This window comes from Oryctolagus cuniculus, chromosome 13, assembly GCF_964237555.1.
Source record: "Oryctolagus cuniculus chromosome 13, mOryCun1.1, whole genome shotgun sequence".
Classification (NCBI taxonomy): domain Eukaryota; kingdom Metazoa; phylum Chordata; class Mammalia; order Lagomorpha; family Leporidae; genus Oryctolagus; species Oryctolagus cuniculus.
The window spans coordinates 22592220-22613871 of NC_091444.1; the positions used below are offsets into that span (position 1 = coordinate 22592220).

Here is a 21652-nt window from a genome sequence, read left to right on the forward strand (position 1 = left end):
AGGAAAGAAAGTCCAGACTTCTACAGTGATAATCATCTTTGCTGATGAACATAGCTTTGTTACATCACAGACAGAATTATCTCCCAGGTGAATGACAGAGAGGTCTTGGTGTGCTGTGCTGGGTGCCAGTTGGTAAACAACCAAGTATTCTAATGGCTTTTCCTGTGGGGTGAGGAGTATGGGATGGTAAGGAGGTGGTGGATGGAGAAAATTGGAGAGGTCCGGACTGTATAGAAAATATTTTCAAACACTGAAAACAAGTGCCAAAGAAGATACTCTTATTAGATTGGGTATGCTGAGAAAAAGTACATATTGATGGCATACTTTACTTCAGAATTGATAATTCAAGAAACTCAGATGTAGGTATTTATACTAGTTTTGTGACTTCCAAGTTTTTTTTGTTGTCTTTTTTTTTTTTTTTTTTTTGGTCAAGCCACTGACTATTTTTGGTTGGCCCTTCACCTCTTCAGTAACAATACTGAATGTCCCAGAGAAATGGAGGTTAATGTTATGCTCTGGGCATCTGTAGCCCATTCTTTTAATAAATCAGCATGTCCTCAAATGACAGCACCTGATATCGCAGGCTCATTTGTGGCTGTGCTTGCCCACACGAGCTCCATCCTCCAGGAAAGACAGAACAGCACTGAGTTGGTAGCTTGTAGATCAGTGCAGTGTCCCGGTCTGAAAGAGTTTACAGGCAGAGATAACAAAGGACTGCGTTTAAATGCTGAGAGGTCTTGGTCTAAAGAATCAGTCTTCCACAGACTGATCAGCTAACAGTGGGTGGCTTGTGACCTGCCTGCCTCAGGTTATCATGTACTCCTGACAGCCAGATATGAATATGATTGGATGTGTTGGCATGTTTATTCATACTTCTGTTTTACTGAATGTCTTTTCTTGTGTTTGTGTGGGAACTTGATCCTAGCATGCCCACCTCCACCCAAGATCCAGGGAGGGCACCACACTGGAGGACATGATGCTCCTTTTCTCCCTGGAATGATTGTCAACTATACCTGTGACCCTGGCTACCTGTTGGTGGGAAAGGCCTTCATTTTCTGTTCAGACCAAGGAACCTGGAGCCAACTGGATCATTACTGCAAAGGTGTCTTGCTTCTTTTTCATGTTGGGTTGTTATGAAAAATTGATGCATGAGGCTGAGAGAACATTTAAGTGGTGGTAATTTAATAAGGTTGAGAGGAGAGTGAAATGAATGTGAAGGAAAAGAAAAGCAGAACAAAACATAGAAAGGAAGGCTGCCCGAGTATCACCAACTCTACCAAATAAGTAGGAATATAAGAAGGAATTTCCAGTAATCCAACAAACAACAAACACCAAGTTCAAATGCTTTACTGGCTTTTAACTGATAGTTCTAAGGACCTCACTGGGTTATGAGCAGTCCTAACAAGTATTCTTAGAAGGTAATTAAGGAACTAGAAGTATACCTTATTGTGAAGTCTTGTCCACTACACAGCAGCAAAGAGGTCAAGAGCAATTGATTCCTAGAATTACCAAGAAAGGAGCCTCGTTATAGTCCTCAAGACCAAAAAGCAAATATTTCATATGTTCTGTGCAAAAAGTTACCAAGAAATATTTCCTTTATTCCTGTCTATGTTTGCAAAAATGACACCTCAAGTTAAAATCTTCCTTGACAATGTTCTAAAAAGCTAAAAATAATAGTCTATGATTATCAGGATTCTAAGGTCTTTGAAAAATTCATTTGTGTTACACTCAAAGAATTTGATGAAGTTGGATTATTATTCTTGTAATCCTTCAGAGAAGAAAATTAAGGTCAGAGAGATCCAGCAACTAGTCCCTGTTAAACAGCTTGTTAGTAGAGGCACAGGATTGGTTCCCAGCTCTGCCCCTGCTTTTAAACAATGTGCTGTGTACTGTCTTCTTTTATTTTACTTTATTTTTGTATATTTTTAGAGATAGACAAAGAGAAACAGTGAGTGAGTGAAATAGAGAGAGATAGAGAAAGAGAGTGAGTGATCTCCCATCTGCTATTCTATTCCTGAAATGCCTACAACAGCCAGGGCTGAGTTGGGGCCAGGGCCAAAGCCAGAAGTGGGGAACTCAATCTAGGTCTCCCAAATGGGGGGCAGGAAGCCAACTATTTGAGCCATCACTGCTGCCTCCCAGTGTCGATACTGGCAGGCATCTGGAGTCAGGAATCAAACCCAAGGATTCCAACATAAGACATGGATATCTTAACTGCTAGGCCAAATGCCTGCCCCACTATCTCCTTTGAAGTAGAGTTGTTTTGACTTTTTTTTTTTAACTTTTATTTAATGAATATAAATTTCCAAAGTACGATTTATGCATTACAATGGCTTCCCCCACATACCGTCCCTCCCACCCACTACCCTCCCCTTTCCCACTCCCTCTCCCCTTCCATTCACATCAAGATTCATTTTCGATTATCTTAATATACAGAAGATCAGCTTAGTATACATTAAGTAAGGATTTCAACAGTTTGCTCTCACACAGAAACATAAAGTGAAAAATAATAGATGATTTTTTTTAAATGATGATGAAATCAGATCAGACCTATTGTCATGTTTAATCCCAGTGAGAGTCAAGTTGGGAGTTGATAATTTCTTTTTTTTTTTTTTTTTTTTACAGAGGATCAGTTTAGTATGCATTAAGTAAAGATTTCAACAGTTTGCACCCCCATAGAAACACAAAGTGAAATATATTGTTTGAGTACTCGTTATAGCATTAAATCTCAATACACAGCACATTAAGGACAGAGATCCTACATGAGGAGTAAGTGCACAGTGACTCCTGTTGTTGACTTTACCAATTGACAATCTTGTCTATGGCATCAGTAGTCTCCCTATGCTCCAGTCATGAGTTTCCAAGGCTAACTGTAAGTTAGGTGATTTTGCATTTTGTTTCTTGACTTATCTATTCTTTCTTTCTAAAAAATACTAGGTGAAGGGTAGAGATGAGGGAGGAGGGACTTCAAACATGCCTGTGCTTCAAACATTAAGGAAAAACCAGTCCTACGCCTACCCTGGTTGCAGGAATATAGGGACCTTCCTGTCCTCAAAGTCTCAGGAATCCTTGTGCTCGTAGCCCTCTCACTTTAGAAAAAAAGAAAATTGGGCCCACCACCAAGATGGTGAGAGACTATTACATGCTACGTACAGGAAGAAACTGCATAAGACACATGGTTTCAGAGACACTTGAAGTTCCCCCAACCTGCTTTATTTGTATACATAAGTGTGACGAGTCAGGAAACATTTCAAAGATACAAGCCAACACTCTGGTAAGGGTCTTTTCCTGGAAATCAAAGAATAGCATTTTATTAATTTGGAAACTGCTTTGTTTTTACTTGTGTCAAATTAATTTTGTCTTAGTAACTGTCCTGTTCAGGCTTGCTTTAGAGAGCTTCTCCATCTTCAGCATTAGCTGAGAAAATTAAAGATTTATTTATTTATGAAAGGCAGAGTTACACAGAGAGACAGAGAGATTTTCAATCCATTGGTTCACTGTCTAAATGGCCATAATGGCCAAGGCTGGGCCAGGCTGAAGCCAGGAGTCAAGAACTCCATCTGTGTCTCCTATGTGGGTAGCAGGAACCCAAGGACTTGGACCATCTTTCACAGCTTTTCCAGGCACATTAGCAGGGAGCTGGATCGGAAGTGGAGAAGCTGGGATTTGAACCTACACTCATGTGGGATGCTGGCGTCCCAGATGGTTACTTAACCCACTGCATAACTTAACCCACTGCACCACAACACCAACCCCTAAAGAGATAGATTCTTATAGAATCTAACTCGGTTTTGAGATAGGGTCAGCAGACTATTTTAACCAACCTACCAATCAGAATATTCTGAAGAAGACCACAGATTATACTTCAAGAAATACCATTTTATCTTTTTGGACCTTACAAGGGGAAAAATATTTTAGACTAATTTTGATACTATTTCAACTGAAGAGCAAGTTTCACTTGAAGTTGAAGGAGGTATTAGATGGCTGGGCAGAGGAAGCCAAGGATGAGTTAAGTGAGATAAAGAAAATTGAGTGGAAAGTGGTACTTTAAATTCAGAATTTTGATTTACTAACCTCTTTCTTCTATGTATAGAAATGGGCCAGAAACATGAATTTAATCAAAAGCAAAAATGCCAGTTTCTGCTGTATATGTGAAGTGAATGAATATGATATTTCTTTTCCTGCTTAGACCTGGGCCCAAGGCTAGCACATGGTTATCTTAACTTCTACTAATCTTTCTACAACTTTCTAGTCATAGAGTTGTTAATAATCAAAAGTGGATACATAGTATACTCCATACCACTTTACTTTACCTAAGAAATAAAAGACAAATAGTTTTACTTCACAAGGTGGTCGGGGAGGAAGGTCAACAGTTATTGATGGAAAACATGCCCCATCTTAGCCAGGAGCAAAGCAGGTCTGGGGTCACGGGTCATTCTATTATGTGAGTTTCATCTAATGATAAAACATCAATTTCTTTCTGATTTTTTCTAATTTCAGAGGTGAAATGTGGCCTCCCACAGCTTATGGATGGGATCCAAAAGGAGTTGAAAATGAGAAAAATCTATCACTATGGAGAGAATGTAACTTTGGAGTGTGAAGATGGATATATTCTGGAAGGCAGTCCCCGGAGTCAGTGCCAGGTGGATGACAGATGGGACCCTCCTCTGGCCATATGTACATCTCGTAAGTGCAAGTGCAGGGAATACAGGCCCTTCCCAGTCATGCTTACTGTTCGTTCATTCATCCCTACTGACATCTAGTGTAGTGTGATGTTTATGGCATATGCTTGGAGCTACAGAGTACAATAGGAGCCCTTACATCTTCCCAAAGAGCCAATTGCTCCCACACTTCTCACCAGTCCACCTCGCCTCAGAGCCCCTCTAACTTTTCCATCTGTATCAGTCTGTGGTTGCAAGCCTCGCACAGTAATACAGCCTGTGAACCTTAAAATCCAGAAGCACATTGGTGGTAGAATAGGAAGAAATGTTTTCAGCATGGGCCAGGGAGCATCTTCCAAGATTCAGAGAGCGTTGGCCTGTCTCCCTCACTATTGTAGACTCTAGGGTTTTAGGCTAGTACAGCTGGTGTAGCATGTTTGGAAATCCACTGAGCTCCACAGGAGAGTATCCCTCTACTGGCAACTGGGAGGTACTGCAAACTAGGAAATCCTAAAACTTGTTCACATTGAGCTGCAGATGAGCCAAATTAACAAGGCATAACCTTTCTTTTAAAAATATTTGGTCTTTTGGTGTTTTTTTTTTTTTTTGTATTTGAAAGGCAGTAAGAAAGGCAGACAGAGAGATCTCCCATAAACTGGTTCAGTCTCCAAATGCCTACAACAGTTGGGGTTGGGCCAGGTCAAAGCCAAGGGCCCAGATCTCAGTCTGGGTCTCCCATGTGGATGGCAAGAACCCAACTACTTGAGCCAACACCTGCTGCCTTCCAGGGTGTGCATTAACAGAAAGCTGAAATCAGGAACAGAGCTGGGACTCGAACCCAGGTACTCTTATATGGGATGCGGGTGTCCCAAACAGCATCTTTACCGTTTTATCAAGCATCCATTCTTAATCCAAGCTAGTGAGAGGCTTTTCCCTCTCCCAACTCTTATGACTTCCATTTGTAATATGTGGTTCTCAAATCTGTTAACTAAGCTGATCTTAAAAATAATTCTAAATTATAAATTTGGCACTTTCTTAAAATTAAACTATATTCATTTATTTGAGAAAATCTTGGTCACTAACTGACTTTCTGCCTTTGGAATATTCTGAAAATCTAACTGGAACTGATAGAAAATTTTTAAATATTGGGAAATTAACCCTACCAAATATCAAAATAAAATATAAAGCTATCCTACATAAATTACTTCATACCACAGTGCAAGAATAGACGTAATTGATATATTTTTTAATTTTTTGCCAGGCAGAGTTAGACAGTGAGAGAGAGAGAGACAGAGAGAAAGGTCTTCCTTCCATTGGTTCACTCTCCTAATGGCTGCCACGGCCGGCTCTGCACTGATCTGAAGCCAGGAGCTGGGTGCTTCTGCCTGGTCTCCCATGTGGGTGCAGGGACCCAAACACTTGGGCCATCCTCCGCTACCCTCCTGGGCCACAGCAGAGAGCTGGACTGGAAGAGGAGCAACTGGGACTAGTACCCGGTGCCCCAACCGGGACTAGAACCTGGGGTGCCAGCGCCACAGGCGGAGGATTAGCCAAGTGAGCCACGGCGCCGGCCCATAATTGATATTAATTAAAAAAAGGTTGTTAGAAATAAAAATAAAATTGTCTCATAATAAGGGGATACCATAAATTCATAGGAAAGAAAAGTAAGATTTCAAAAAAAAAAATAGAGCCTTTCTTTTTATGTTACAATAAATAGAGATAAGATAAAGAGTTAAAACTTCTGAAAGTCAAACCATAGGGGGCCAGCACTGCAGCATAGTGGGTAAAGCCATTGCCTGCAGCGTTGGCATCCCATATGGATGCCAGTATGAGTCCCCACTGCTCCACTTCCAATCCAGCTCTCTGCTATGGCCTGGGAAAGCAATAGAGGATGGCCCAAGTCCTTGGACCCCTGCACCCATGTGGGGCCTAGCTCCTGGCTCCTGGCTCCCCTCCAGCTATTGCAGCTAATTGGCGAGTGAACCAGCAGGTTGAAGACCTCTCTCTCTCTCTACCTCTCCTTTATCTCTGTGTAACTCTGACTTTCAAATAAATAAATAAATATTTTAAAAAAAATCAAACCATAGAAAAGCTAAACAAAAATAAATAAGTAAATAAATAAATAAAAGAATATTGGTCAAATAGCTAAAAGGAGACCAACTTTTTGAACTGAGTTATAATAGGAAAAATTGTCTTTTTTGTCCTACCAACTAATTTGTCCTTGAATTTATGTTCTTCGAAAAATAAGAAGTCAATAAAGTAGAAATACATGGAGAATATAACAAATAGTGTTTAATAGTGTTATCATAAAAGTAGTAGTTGTTATGACAGTAGTAGTTGTTATGACCAAGTTGTAAAAGTTAACAAATATTAAAGACTTAGAACTACTGCTAAGTATTAGATAAATGCTAATTTAATGTACATAACAACCTTTGATGGCTGGCGCCGCGGCTCATTAGGTTAAACCTCTGCCTAGTCCTGGTCGGGGCGCCGGATTCTGTCCCAGTTGCCCCTCTTCCAGTCCAGCTCTCTGCTGTGGCCCAGGAGTGCAGTGGAGGATGGCCCAAGTGCTTGGGCCCTGCACTGGCATGGGAGACCAGGAGGAAGCACCTGGCTCCTGGCTTCGGATCAGTGCGGTGTGCCGGCCGCAGCGGCCATTGGAGAGTGAACCAACGGTAAAGGAAGACCTTTCTCTCTGTCTCTGTCTCTCTCTCTCTCACTGTCCACTCTGCCTGTCAAAAAAAAAAAAAAGGAAAAAAAAAAAAAAAAAAAGAAAAACCCTACGAAGAAGGCAGTCTTTTTACCTTCTTCAGATATAGAAACTGAGACACAGAAGACTTAAGTAACATGCCCATGTCTACAAAATTAGGGTGGCCTGGGTTCAACCAGGCAATCCATGTATCCACTGAGACTGTGTACTGGAACAATAAAGAAATCGACAAAGCTCCTAAATATATAATCAGCTAAGAGAGACTATCTCAGTAGTAGTCAAAGTGAAATGAAAAGCTATTGAGGCCAAGGTCCCAAATGCCAGACGAAAAACATTTCTTCAGGTAAACTAAGGAAATGTCTATAAAGAGCAAGAAAGGGCTAACTATTAACCAATAGGCTCTTGGAACTTGTATAGACTCCTCATGAGATGGGCTGGATCCTATATGGACTCTTCTTTAGTCCCTCTGGGCTTCATAAAGACTCAGACTAAAAGCAGGCCCCTTAGCAGCCTTGTTCTAGTCTCTTTACCCCATCTTGTCTTTGAAATTTTTCTGCTTTGTAAGTAGAGCAGGCAAAGAAAGATGAGACCATGGAAAATAGAGGTGGGGAGACAGTATCTTTCCTAAGGCTTAGGACATATCGTACAAGATAATTGTCCTAGGCCTTCCTCAAAAGGAAATGGAGGAAGGAAACTGTGGAGGTGCTTCAGGCTGCGAGTAACATGCCACAGGGAATTTCTGAGAATAGCAATTCAAAATAGGACAAGGAATCTCTGCCTACTGGCATCAGAGAATGAAGAATTTCCTGGAATTCGCAGGTAGTCATCCCCATTGCAATGGTCTGACTGGTCTTCAGCTTCCCCTAAGGCCAGACTTAAACACATAACCCATATTTTAACTGTGTGACCCCCCCCCCCCAGACAATTAAGTTCAACTCCAGAAAAGATGTAAAAACTAAGAGAAGTCTTCACTGGAACTGCTCAGGGAGACGTGAGGTACAACTACCCACTTTACCCATTTCTGTTCCCTTGTGCCCCATTCATGAACCCAGCTCCTCTCTCTCCTGCCTGGACTGTCTCTCAAAGCCACCAGCTCATGGTGGCTACTTCTCTTGCCCCCTTGTGTTCAGGATCCTCTTTCACCACCTCACGCCATTTCTAAGGAAGTGGAGTTTTTCCAGTTCTGCTTGGTTCAACACCACACAGCCCTGGAAGAGAGCAGGGATAAGCAGAAACTGTCTTAGAATGCACAAGTTGGAGAGAGGTATAAATATCTTTTTCCCTGTGAAATAAATATATGGAAACTAACCTCACTAGAACCAAAGAAATACAAAAGAAAAGAACAAGGTATCTTATTTTTGTGTGTGTGCCCGTTAAACTAACAACAGGTAGGTGCCGTGGCTCACTTGGCTAATCCTCTGCCTGCGGCACTGGCATCCCATACGGGTACCAGGTTCTAGTCCCGGTTGCTCCTCTTCCAGTCCAGCTCTCTGCTGTGGCCTGGGAAGGTACTGGAGGATGGCCCAAGTGCTTGGGCCCCTGCACCCACATGGGAGACCAGGAAGAAGCACCTGGCTCCTGGCTTCGGATCAGCACAGTGCTGGCCACAGCGGCCATTTGGGGAGTGAACCAACAGAAGGAAGACCTTTCTCTCTCTCTCTCTCTCTCACTGTCTATAACTCTACCTGTCAAATAAAATAAATAAATAAATAAGTAAATAAACAAACAAACAAACAACAAAAAGGTTTCTGGGTGAATACCCAGCATAAAGCAAGAATATGATGAAACTGGTGTCTTCAAATGTTGATAGTACCACTGAAAATTTGCAAAAACTCTTATGAAAAATAATTGCACACTGCAGATAGAGGATAATACAAATATCTTTGCCAGTGAGTTCTTCTAGAAAGCCAATCAAATTATTTAAATTAAAATATTTTATATGATTATTAAGACTTTCATGCCAAAGGAAACTAGAAACAAATATATCATAAAATTACTAAATATACAATGCCACATTCACTAGAATAGATTATATTAGTTTTTCTCTGTTGTAATTTGCATTCCTATTATATAAATATATAGAAATTCAGATGCAAAGAAGCAGAAGAAAAGATACCAAAACATTTTGGGGGATGAGCATAATAGGTGATAGTCTTGTTCTTTTTTTATAAATTTCTATAGTTACACCACTTTTATGATAAAAGTACTAATTTAAAAAGAAAAAAGTTTTCATTGAGTGCACAAGATAAAATGAACTTGTACCAGTGAAACCAATGGTGTTTTTTTTTTTTTTTTTTTTTTTTGACAGGCAGAGTGGACAGTGAGAGAGAGAGACAGAGAGAGAGGTCTTCCTTTTGCCGTTGGTTCACCCTCCAATGGCCGCCGCGGCCGGTGCGCTGCGGCCGGTGCACCGCGCTGATCGATGGCAGGAGCCAGGAGCCAGGTGCTTTTCCTGGTCCCCCATGGGGTGCAGAGCCCAAGCACCTGGGCTATCCTCCACTGCACTCCCTGGCCACAGCAGAGAGCTGGCCTGGAAGAGGGGCAACCGGGACAGAATCCGGCGCTCCAACCGGGACTAGAACCCGGTGTGCCGGCGCCACTAGGCGGAGGATTAGCCTAGTGAGCCGTGGCGCCGGCCCCAATGGTTCTTTATGTTAGAAAAAAATATTGGACTGTGTAGTGAGGGGAACCCAGGATGGACTGTCCTGGTGAGTTCCTGTTCAGTGTGCTGGGTGCCAGATGATGCTTCTGTCTTCCTTTTAGGCCAGCGTGATGCTCTCATACTTGGTAAGTTGTTTGAAGGGCTTGCTGAGGAATTCCTGCATCCTGAACAGTAAGTGTCCACTTACAATGAATGAAATGTAAAAAGGAAGATCAAAATATCTTGTAAATGGTTGAAATTGAAAATGAAATTGAAATTGAAAATGATGGTGAGTTCGGGCCAGGATGTAGGAACACTGGCCTCCTCATGAGCACTGACTGCATCCTTCACTGTCTTTGAACCACTGTGAATGAATAATTGTCCTTTGCTGTCAAAAATTCTTTATCTTAATGTGGCTGGAGAGTATAGCTTCATCTTTGGCATATGGCCTGGGAATATGCTTCTGGGTGGTGGACGTGCCCATTTGTACAAACTGAAAGCCACAATACCAGTTTGCTGTTGCCTATATAAGAAGCTCTTGTAATAGAGTTTGCTTCCAAGAGAATTTCTGTGGCATAGACTAGCCCATGTCTTACATCTTACACGGAGCATTGGGCAGTGTGGTGGAGAGCTGGAGCCCAGCGGCCCCATTGCTGGTTCTCCTTGGCCAACTTGTTGAAAGGCTGCTGTGGTACTAAAGGTGACAAAACTGCCCTGCTCATCCTTCAACTATAACACTGTAGTAGTAAAATTAATGCTTTAGGTTAAACCTGGCATAAAGCACAATTTAGAGTCACTTCTAAAAAAATCATTGGCAGCCTATAGTGGGAGTAGATATTAAGATAGAGTTTGAAGACCTCTGTGTTATGTTTCCTGGGGATTTAATTACCTTGTCTTACTGCCTAGGCATCTCCTTTGGTATGGTCTTCTTTCTTTTAACCATCATTGTTTCCTGTTGGATGATTCTAAAGCACAAAAAAGGGTAAGTATAGCCACATTGCCCTAAGAGCTGTAGAATATACTTACCTCTTGTTGGAAGCCAAAAGCAAGGAAAAGAGAACCTCAAAAACAAAACAAAAATAACCCAACCACAACTAGATAATGGATGTGGCAATTTTTATACAGAAGGCCCTTGACACATTTTACACAGAGAAGTATTTACACTAAAGGAAATATATATGATATGCAGAACACTTAAGATGTAGCATTTTAGAAAGAAATTGAGTTTTATAGAGGGAGGAAATCGATGAGTTTGGGGAAAAGGTAAATGTATTGATGAGGTGGAAATACTGTTTTTGCTGATATATTACAGACTCTAACTTTGAACGCAGCTTCCATGATGGCAATAGTTGTTAGACAGTGTATCCTACTGACACCCATATTTTAGTCTGCTAGTGTGGAAGAATTGAGACTTTGCATTGGGTATTTCTTTAAAAAAACTTTGTTTATTTGAAAGGTAGAGTGATACATAGAAAAGAAGAGACAGGAAGAGATCTTCCATCCACTGGTTCACTTCCCAAATGGCCACAATAGCTAGAGCTGGGCCAAGCCAGAGCCAGGAGCCCACAATCCCCTCCAAGTCTCCCATGTTTGTGGCAGGGGTCCAGGTAGTTGGGTCATCTGCTGCTGCTTTCCCAAGCACATTAGCAGCAGCTCTCTGGAAGCAGAGCAGCTAAGACTCAAACCAGCCCATTCACTGGGCATTTTTATAAAGAAATCTCAAGTATTGTCACACAGTAGGTTGAGTTGCCACTTGGGATGCTTGCATACCCTATCAGAGTACCTGTCTGAGTCACAGCTGCTCTGTTTCCAATCCAACCTCCTACTAATGAATCCTGGGAGGCAGCAAATGATGACCATGTGCTTGGGTCCCTGCAACCCACATGGGAGACCCAGATGGAGTTATAGGTTTCAGGTGTTGGTCTCCTAGAGCCCTGGCTGTTGCAGGCATTTCAGGAGTGATTCAGTGGATGGAAGATATTAGGCTCTCAGTCACTCGCTCTCTCTCGTACTGCCTTTTGAATAGATGAAAATAAACATTTAAAGTTTTTAATAAATAGATCTTTTGCAAACACCATTTACTTTTTTTTTTTTTTTTTTTTTTTTTTGGACAGGCAGAGTGGACAGTGAGAGAGAGAGACAGAGAGAAAGGTCTTCCTTTTTCCATTGGTTCACCCTCCAATGGCCGCTGCGGTTGGCGTGCTGCGGCCGGCGCACCACGCTGATTCAAAGCCAGGAGCCAGGTGTTTCTCCTGGTCTCCCATGCGGGTGCAGGGCCCAAGCACTTGGGCCATCCTCCACTGCACTCCCGGGCCACAGCAGAGAGCTGGACAGGAAGAGGGGCAACCGGGACAGAATCCACAGAATCCGGTGCCCCGACCGGGACTAGAACCCGGTGTGCCGGCGCCGCAGGTGGAGGATTAGCCTATTGAGCCGCGGCGCTGGCCTCTATTTACTTTTTAAACTTGCAGAAACCTTGCAAAATTTAAGATCTAACAAACATCTTTTGACATGGAGGAGAACATGCCCAGTTTTGTAACATGATTTCTTTTAAAGATCTTATTTATTTATTTGAAAGTCAGAGTTGCACAGAGACAGAAGGAGAGGCAGAGAGAGAGAGAGAGAGGTCTTCTATCCAATGGTTCACTCCCCAGGTGGCTGCAATGGCCAGAGCTGGGCCCATCTGAAGCCAGGATCCAGGAGCTTCTTCCGGGTCTTCCACATGGGTACAGGGGCCCAAGGACTTGGGCCATCTCTACTGCTTTCCCAGGCCATAAGAGAGCTACGCCATAGTGCTGGCCCCATGGATGATTAAACTATAACAACATCAGTGAGGGGCCGACACTGGTATAGTGGGTAAAGCCACCACCTGTAGTGCCTGCATCCCATATGGGTGCTGGTTCAAGACCTGGCTTCTCCACTTCTGATCCAGCTCTCTGATTTGGCCTGGGAAAGCAGTGGAAGATGGCCCAAGTCCTTGGGCCCCTGCACCCATGTGGAAGATCTGGAGGAAACTCCTGGCTCCTGGTTTCATATTGGCACAGCTCCAACTGTTGCAGCCAATTGGGGAGTGAACCAGCAGATGGAAGACCTCTCTCTCTCTCTCTCTCTGCCTCTCCTCTCTCTGTGTAACTCTGACTTTCAAATAAATAAATAAATCTTTAAAAAAAAAAAGTGAGGTCAGAGTCAATGACATCAATGATATAAAGGTTACAAGCATAATCTATACCCTTGAGAAAAAGAGTTTATGTCTTTTAGGGAACAGTTTTCTATAGCAAACATCCCAAACAAATGCTATTTTCACTAGAACAGATTACATTAGTTTGCCTAATGCAAACGAATGTGGTTTCTTATAACAACTTTTAAAGATGCTGAAGTTGTGATATTTCACAGGGTTGTCAATAAACTTTTTCTAAGAATTATTCATTTACCTGAAAGGCAGAATCTCAGAGAGGGATGGAGGGATTGAGGGAGAGAAGGAGGGAGGGAGGGAGAGAAAGAGAGAGAGAGAGAGAATGAATCTTCCATCCACTGGTTCACTCCCTAAATGGCTCCAACAGCTGGAGCTGGGCCAATCTAAAGCCAAGAGCCAGGAGCTTCCTCTGGGTCTCCCACGTGGGTGCAGAGGCCCAAGAACCCAGGCCATCCTCCGCTGCCCTCCCAGGAACCCCAGTAGACAGCTGGATCAGAAGTGGAGAAGCCGGGTCTCAAGTGGCACCCATAAGGGATGCTGGGGCTGCAGATGGAGCTTTACCGGCTATGCCACAGTGCCTGGCCCTGTCAATAAACTTTTTTTTAAAAAGATTTATTTATTTACTTGAAGGTCAGAGTTACTCTGAGAGAGAAGCAGAATCAGAGGGAGAGAGAGAGAGAGGTCTTCCATTTGCTGGCTCACTCCCTAGATGGCCGCAACAGCCGGAGCTGAGCCAATCCGAAGCCAGGAGCCAGGAGCCAGGAGCCTCCTCCGGGTCTCCCACGTGGGTGCAGGGGCCCAAGGATTTGGGCCATCTTCTATTGCTTTCCCAGGCCACAGCGAAGAGCTGGATTGGAAGAGGAGCAGCCAGGACTAGAACCAGCGCCCTTATAGGATGCTGGCATTGCAGGCGGTGGCCCTACCCGCTATGCCACAGTGCTGGCCCCCGAGTCAAGAAACTTTTTAAAAAGAAAATGTTCACCATGAAACCACCTGGTCCAGAACTAAAGTGCATGATAAAATAAGGAATTAATAGAGATTTACATTTAAGTTAAATCTTTATTGTTCCTAACTACGGTTCTCTATATTTTGTGGGTTGACATGACAATACTCTTTCCCACGTTCATCAATACATGCTTCCCCCTAACATATCTCACTCAGAATCACTATGATTTGTGAGTTACTTTTTTAAAATTTTAATTATGGCTGAATTAAAGTAGTTGGGGCTTCTAATTCACTATATTTAAACCAATCTCTAGTTAAAACCACCCAGGGAATATAATATCTCTTCCTCATGGAAATATTTAATGTGATCTCCTACCTCCTCTCTTTAGCAACAGTCAAGCATAGCTTAACAGTGGGAATAGGTTCTGAGGAAGGTGTCATTAAAAGACCATTGTGCAAACATCATGGAGTGCACTTGCACAAACTGAGATGGCTATGAGGTCACCAAGGGACACAGTCTATGCAACACTGTTGGTTATTTGTTCTATCATTGATCAGAGTTCATTATGCAGCATTTTATTTCTCTTCCCTATGGCTTATTTTTTGTTAGTTAACTGGAGGCTCAAATTCCCAAGTCTAACTATCTATTTGTTTATACCTATTTAATTTCAGATTGTTTTCTCATATTTAATCATGCTTAGGCAAAAACAAGACTAATCATTTCTGAAAATTATTGTACAAATGGTTGTCTTGTCTAATACAAACAGCAGCAGAACATATAGCTTTTCTCATATGATGTTTTCCATCTCTTAAAACTTGCCTCCTGTTTTTTCCACATTCTTAAAAGTATAATGTTTTTGCGCCGCGGCTCACTAGGCTAATCCTCCGCCTAGCGGCGCCGGCACACCGGGTTCTAGTCCCGGTTGGGGCGCCGGATTCTGTCCCGGTTGCCCCTCTTCCAGGCCAGCTCTCTGCTGTGGCCAGGGAGTGCAGTGGAGGATGGCCCAAGTGCTTGGGCCCTGCACCCCATGGGAGACCAGGAAAAGCACCTGGCTCCTGGCTCCTGCCATCGGATCAGCACGGTACGCCGGCCACAGCGCGCCGGCCGCGGCGGCCATTGGAGGGTGAACCAACGGCAAAAGGAAGACCTTTCTCTCTGTCTCTCTCTCTCACTGTCCACTCTGCCTGTCAAAAAAAAAAAAAAGTATAATGTTTTTGGCAAACTATTCTCTCTCTGACTTGTGTCCACCATGGAAATGGTAGGAGAAAAGATTGTAGCCCTCCTTAGCCTCAAAAGTCAGGGAGTAACTTACAACAAAAGCTATTACATGCATGTAATCCATTACTTTTTTCTTTTTTTAAAGATTTATTTATTTATTTGAAACTCAGAGTTACAGAGAGAGAGGAGAGGCAGAGTGAGAGAGAAAGGTCTTCCATGCACTGGCTCACTCCCCAGATGGACACAATGGCTGGAGCTGTGCTGATCCAAAGCCAGGATCCAGGAACTTCTTCCGGGTCTCCCATGCAGGTACAGGGACCCAAGGACTTGGGCCATCTTCTACTGCTTTCCCAGGCCATAGCAGAGAGCTGGATCAGAAGTGGAACAGCCAGGTCTCAAACCAGCACCCACATGGGATGCCAGCACTGCAGGCAGCGGCTTTATCCACTATGCCACAGCGCTGGCCCTAATCCATTACTTTTACAAAACATTTTCTAATTTTCATTTTTGGTCTCTTTGCTTCTTGGGATAATTAGTGCACAAATGCAACAAAATGTCATTATTTTCTTTTTTTTTCAAATTATTTATTTATTTGAAAGGCAGAGTTAGAGAGAGAGAGAGAGAGAGAGGAGAGAGAAAGAGAAAGGAGATCTTCCATCTTATGGCTTAGTCCCCAAATGGCTATAACAGCCAGAGCTGGGCCAAGCTAAAGCCAGCAGCCAGGAGCTTCCTACAGGTCTCCCACATGGGTGGCAGAGACTCAAGCACTTAGGCCACCTTCCAGTTCTTTCCCAGGTACCTTAGCAAGGAGCTTGATTGGAAGTATAGCAGCCAGAACATGAACTGGCATGCTGGTGTCACTGGCAGCAGATTAACCTGCTAGGCTATGACGCTGCCCCCCCTAATGCCATTTATTTTCATGTTAGAAATAACCCATAACGGGGCTGGCACCATGGCTCACTTGGTTAATTCTCCACCCACGGTGCCGGCATCCCATATGGGCGCCGGGTTCTAGTCCCGTTTGCTCTTCTTCCAGTCCAGCACTCTGCTGTGGCCCGGGAGGGTAGTGGAGGATGGCCCAAATGCTTGGGCCCCTGCACCTGCATGGGAGACCAGGAGGAAGCACCTGGCTCCTGGCTTCGGATCAGCGCAGAGACGGCCGTAGTGGCCATTTGGGGAGTGAACCAATGGAAGGAAGACCTTTCTCTCTGTCTCTCTGTCTCACTGTCTGTAACTCTACCTGTCAAATAAAAAAATAAAAGTAACAAATTAAAGAGACAAGGTTTTAAATTGAAATAATCAGAATGAAGAAGTCCCTTCTCATGGGAAGCAGTGGGCTGATCAGTCATTCAGTTACACCTCCCTGAGTGGCTGGAGCCATAGCCATGTGGGTGTGGCTAAGCTGGGAGGATTATTGATTATTCTTTATCTAGAGGTTAAGCTTTCCTCACAGGATGACTAGAACCGAATGGTCATCACAGTGAAGAGGAAGCAAGTCATATGAGAAGGACAGAAGGGTGCAGAGAGTTTCATGGCTGACTAGCCAGAAGAGTGGTTTATCGCTGAGCTAAAAGAGACTGACAGAGACAGAGGAACATCGCACTGGCCTACTCTATAGGAGATGTCAGAGCAAAGTAAACCTGGAAGGGTGCAAGCAGAAATCTTTCTTGGATAGAGAAGGCAGTTCAGAAACTGTAAAAGCAGTCTGAAGACTTACCAAGAAACTAAAATGAGACAAAAACAGAAAGAATACACATGGAAATGCCTTCTCAAAAACATTCCCCAGTAAGGCCTACTTTAATGACTAAAGACTGCATCCCCACCCCCCATCCCATATTCCCAATCTCACTTACCCTGCTGTATATCTAATGGCATATCCCCTTTTATTTCAATTAAGTTCTTACATTCCTTGGTTTATTTTCTGTCCTTCCAATAGAATGTAAACTCCATGAAGTGAGGAATTTTTGTCTCACCACAAGTATGTAACAAACCTGAAATGTCTCTGGCACAAAGATATACTTACTAAATGAGTAAGTGTGCAAAATACCACTAAGAGCACTACCACAAAAGGAACATTCTCTAGTATAACTCTCTATCAAGTTCCATAGTACATCCTGTCCTAAGCTTACCCCTGTTTTCAAGGCTGCTCATGTTCTAATATACTTTCATAGTCCATGTGGGTAGCTACAACAACAATACCACAGAGTTACACAGCAAATCATTTATTTCCCACAATTCTGGAGGCTGGGGATCAAGGCACCTGCAAATGTGGTATCTGGTAAGAGCTGGCTTCTTAGTTACCAAGTCACGTGTCCACATGTGGTCTTCTTACCATGTTCTCACACAGCAGAAATGGGGTGAGGGAGACACTAATCCTATTCATGAGAACCCCATAATCATAAGCTAATTAATTAACCAAGGGCCAGACTTTCTAATATTACCACACTGAGAGTGAGAATTTCAGCATATAAATTTGGGAGACAGACTACCAACATTTAATCCATTATACCAACACCAAATTTGGAAAGCAAACCTGTCTTAATTTAGATCACATTATTGATCATTTCACACACCTTCTAAATCCTCAGTTTTCCCAGATTTGTTATATCTAATTATTTTGTGTACCTCTCTCTCCCAATTTGGCCTTACCCACACAATTAACATTATCTCTTGTCTTTCTTAATCTCCACTCAGGCCTAAACATGCACCATCCCCAGACTATGAGTTGAGACCACCTACATCCATACAAAATAATTATTATTTAGTGATTTTTAAATCTCTACTTATATAGTAGTCAAGTAATAATAAAAAACTATTAACTTGTTTTCTATAAAATTCTTTCCCATTTACTATCATCTTTGTGAAGTATGTAAGACCATTAATAATGATATCTCAAAGTAGAGAAGGCTCAGGTACAGATATATTTAGTGGCTTGCTTAAAGTCATACTAACAGAAAACTTTAGGATTGAGGGTTTTAGTCTAGAGTATCTGATTCAAAATACTGAGCCCCATAAGCTAGCTGATGTTAGTTTATTTCTGAATCTGAACGTGTATCACAGAAATATAATGTCCAGAACTATATATAATACAAAGCTTGGGTATTTTTTTCTTTCAATATTTTTTGCCCTATATTTTTCTGGATTTATTTTAGCTACTCTGGTATCTTGAACCAGTATCTTTCTAGGGAATTGTAGGTAATCTCTCCTTTTTGACTCCTTTCTGAGTTACTAGCCTAAAAGAAAATAAATTTATTTCTTCAAGAGCATGTCTCCACATTGAGCTTTAATGAAAGCATTCCTGTTCATTCACACAGATTTGCAAGTTACTCCTATAATTCCACCTCACTAGCTTAACACTGCATTAGCAAAAAAAAAAAAAAAAAAAAAAAAGCTGTAACCTGCACATGTTGATATTTCACCATACATTTGCTATTTGTAATGAACATTACCCAGAATAAGTTATGACGGATCACTAAGGAAGAATACCATGAGACTTCTCCATCAGAGCCCATTTATCCTGGACTTTTCTTGCTGCCTCAAACCCATTCCCATTTTACAAAACAGTCCTCTTCTCCATAGTCAGAAAAAGCCTTCAGTGGTATGATGCCTGGAGGGATCAAACTACTAAGGCCATCCACTGTAAAGGCTCCTGCACTTTCCTATATTCACGTTAACCACCAATAACCAACCAACAGCCATTCATTCAACCTATACTCACTCAGGCCATACTGGACCACATCCCATGTATCAGTCCTCACCCAAGACCATTCATATGTTACTGGTTTAACCACTTACCTATGCCTTCTTGGAAACCCATGAAACGTGACCACATAACGCCACCCTTCCTCCTCCATGGCTTTCAAGTTTGACTCTGCAACCCATGTAAACTCTGGCCTCTGGCTCAGTCTTATTCTCTGTCTCAAGTGCTGCCCTCAGTCTAAGATCCATGAGAATGTAAAGAGTTACTGAGTGATGAGGAAGTAGTAGTAAGTGGTGAATCTCTTTGTGCTTCCATTCTTAAATCCCTAATACCAACTCATGTGTAAAAAAGGTACTATTATTATAGTGTTTATCATTTCATTTACATAAAATGAGGTGTTTATTAAATAAGGCACAAACGGGCAGTGTGGCGTGCCATGTGAGAGCATGGACTTTGCTGTTAGTAAATCTGTGTTCACAATCACTTATTGGCTATGAGAACTGGAGCAAGACACTGATTCTCTCTAAACTTCATTTTTCTTGCCTGCAAAATGGAGATAATAGTTCCTACCTAACACAATACCTCACTTAAGATGAATGTCAGACCATGTTAGCTATTCTATCACTGTTAGTAATGCTTTAAAAATTATTAAATACTTCTTTCTGCTGTCAGTTCTGATATACAGTTGTCCCTTGATATCCACAGGGGATTGATTTCAGGACACCCTGTAGGTCTGTGGCTGTTCAACAAGTTCCTAGTAGTGCAGTATTTATATTTCACTTACACACATCCTCCTGTAGACTTTAAACCATCTCTGGATTACTTATTATACCTAATCCAGTGTAAATTCTAGGTAAATAGTTGTTGGCTGTATTGTTTAGGGAATAACAAGGAAAAAAAAGCTTGTGTTCAGTACAGATGCAAGGGATTTTTTTCCCGATTACTTTGAATATCTGCTTGGTTGAATGTGTGGATGCAGAACATGTGGATGTAGAAAGCTGACTGTAACTTTATGACATCATCTGTTGCTCAACTGTTGGTACTGCATGGACAGAAAACAAAACACGCTTCTGCACTGCAGGAGACAAAGTTAGTTGTGTCTCAGGCTGCCATACGGTCATTTATGGTCATTACGGTCATGTCTAGTATGAGCCTGAAGTGTCAAACTCTGTGGCGGGCCATATTTACTAATCAAGATTATTTTAGAAATAGTGAAATGTGTTGTTCTACAGCATAGATATCTGGCTATAAACAATTTAGAGTCTTCTGGAACAACCCATAGGATGGTTTTAGCATGATTCCCTAATTCAAGTTTTTACCTGGTGTTGAAAGATGAAATTTGGTTATGTTTGTCTTTTTTAGATATCTTGCAAAGATATTAGGAACTTGGTGCAAATTATCCTTTAAATCTCAAAATGAAAGTCGCTGATTTCTTTCAAAACCAAAACTTACATGATTAAGGCAAATTCCATTTTTCCCCTCTACCAATTAGCAACAATATGGATGAAAAATGTAAAGAAGTGAGAATCCACTTACATCCTCAAGAAGATATTTGTGTTCATCCTCAAACTCTTCTATCGGATCAAGAACATAGCAGGTACCTCTACAAACACTAAATTCAAAATGTGTTCAATAACCAATGCTAAAAGTGGAAACAGAACTTGAATATGATATTGTACTATGTAGGTTCCTGATACCAAAGAATTTAGAGAATACTTTAGGAGCTGGAAACTCTGCATTATTTTTCTGGATTGTTGTTTTTTTCCAATGATTTGGGATGATGACTCTGTTAGTGCTGTGCACAGGAACTATGTTTTCAAAGCAACCCTGTATTCTTATGTGTTTATGAGGTGAGTTTTTGGGAAATAGCATGCTTTTCCTTTTCTTGAGGAACACAAGCATTTGCTGTGATTACTCAGATTTCCTGTAAATGCGCAGCAGCTCTTTTTTTTTAATTATATTTTTATTTCTTTGAAAGGCAGACAGAGAGAGACAGAAACACAGAGAGACAGACAGAGATCTCCTGCCTTCCTGTTCACTTCCAGATGCTGTTTGTAACTGCTGGCCCTTCAGCAAGAGGCTGTTGCCCCCTACACAATAGCATATTATCAGTCTCTTTCAGTCTCATCTTCCCACCCTTTCCTCAGGCCTCTCTCTCATTAGATGCACCTTTCATTTGTTCAAATCTTGACTGCCTTCTCAGGGTACCTCATTCTGACTCTTGGGCCTCTTGCAAATTTAAAACTGCATTTTTTTGTCATCACACAGGGCAATTCATTTGGCCCTTGCTTACTCTGGCTAGGCCCAGGAATCCTAAAATATCCTCTCCATAGATCCTCAGGACATATTCAGAAACCACAGGGCTATGTATACTAAAATGGAATTAGGCTACTCCTAATACAGACACAGTGTCACATCGGTCAGCAAATGTACTTTCTTTATATCCTACTTCTTTCTCATATCCATGTGCATTCAACTGAACCTGGCATTTTATTTCTACACAGATGTCAAACATACTAAATTCAGCGGCAGAACATGGAAGAGGTCCCAGGGAAAGGTAAAGTGATAGAAAAGATATGTTAC

At 42.0% G+C, this 21652-nt stretch overlaps 1 protein-coding gene and 1 long non-coding RNA gene across 6 annotated transcripts in view; one reads left to right on the top strand and one right to left on the bottom strand.

Annotated features, from left to right (window-relative positions):
* Positions 1-21652, bottom strand: part of LOC103350988 (uncharacterized) — a 185713-nt gene that overhangs the window by 154883 nt on the left and 9178 nt on the right. The gene's annotated exons all lie outside the window — the stretch shown is intronic.
* CR1 (complement C3b/C4b receptor 1 (Knops blood group)) overlaps positions 1-21652 on the top strand; it is a 101478-nt gene that overhangs the window by 70743 nt on the left and 9083 nt on the right. For 2 of the 3 annotated variants that reach the window (XM_017347820.3, XM_070055212.1), the window contains 6 exons: positions 926-1102; positions 4501-4686; positions 10135-10158; positions 10919-10994; positions 20562-20666; positions 21574-21626. In XM_017347820.3, coding sequence (XP_017203309.2) covers positions 926-1102; positions 4501-4686; positions 10135-10158; positions 10919-10994; positions 20562-20666; positions 21574-21589 — 584 coding nt within the window. In that variant the 3' untranslated portion in view covers positions 21590-21626. Of the gene's footprint in view, positions 1-925; positions 1103-2937; positions 4437-4500; positions 4687-10134; positions 10159-10918; positions 10995-20561; positions 20667-21573; positions 21627-21652 lie in introns of those variants that run through there. The other variant, XM_070055211.1, reaches the window with a different exon arrangement.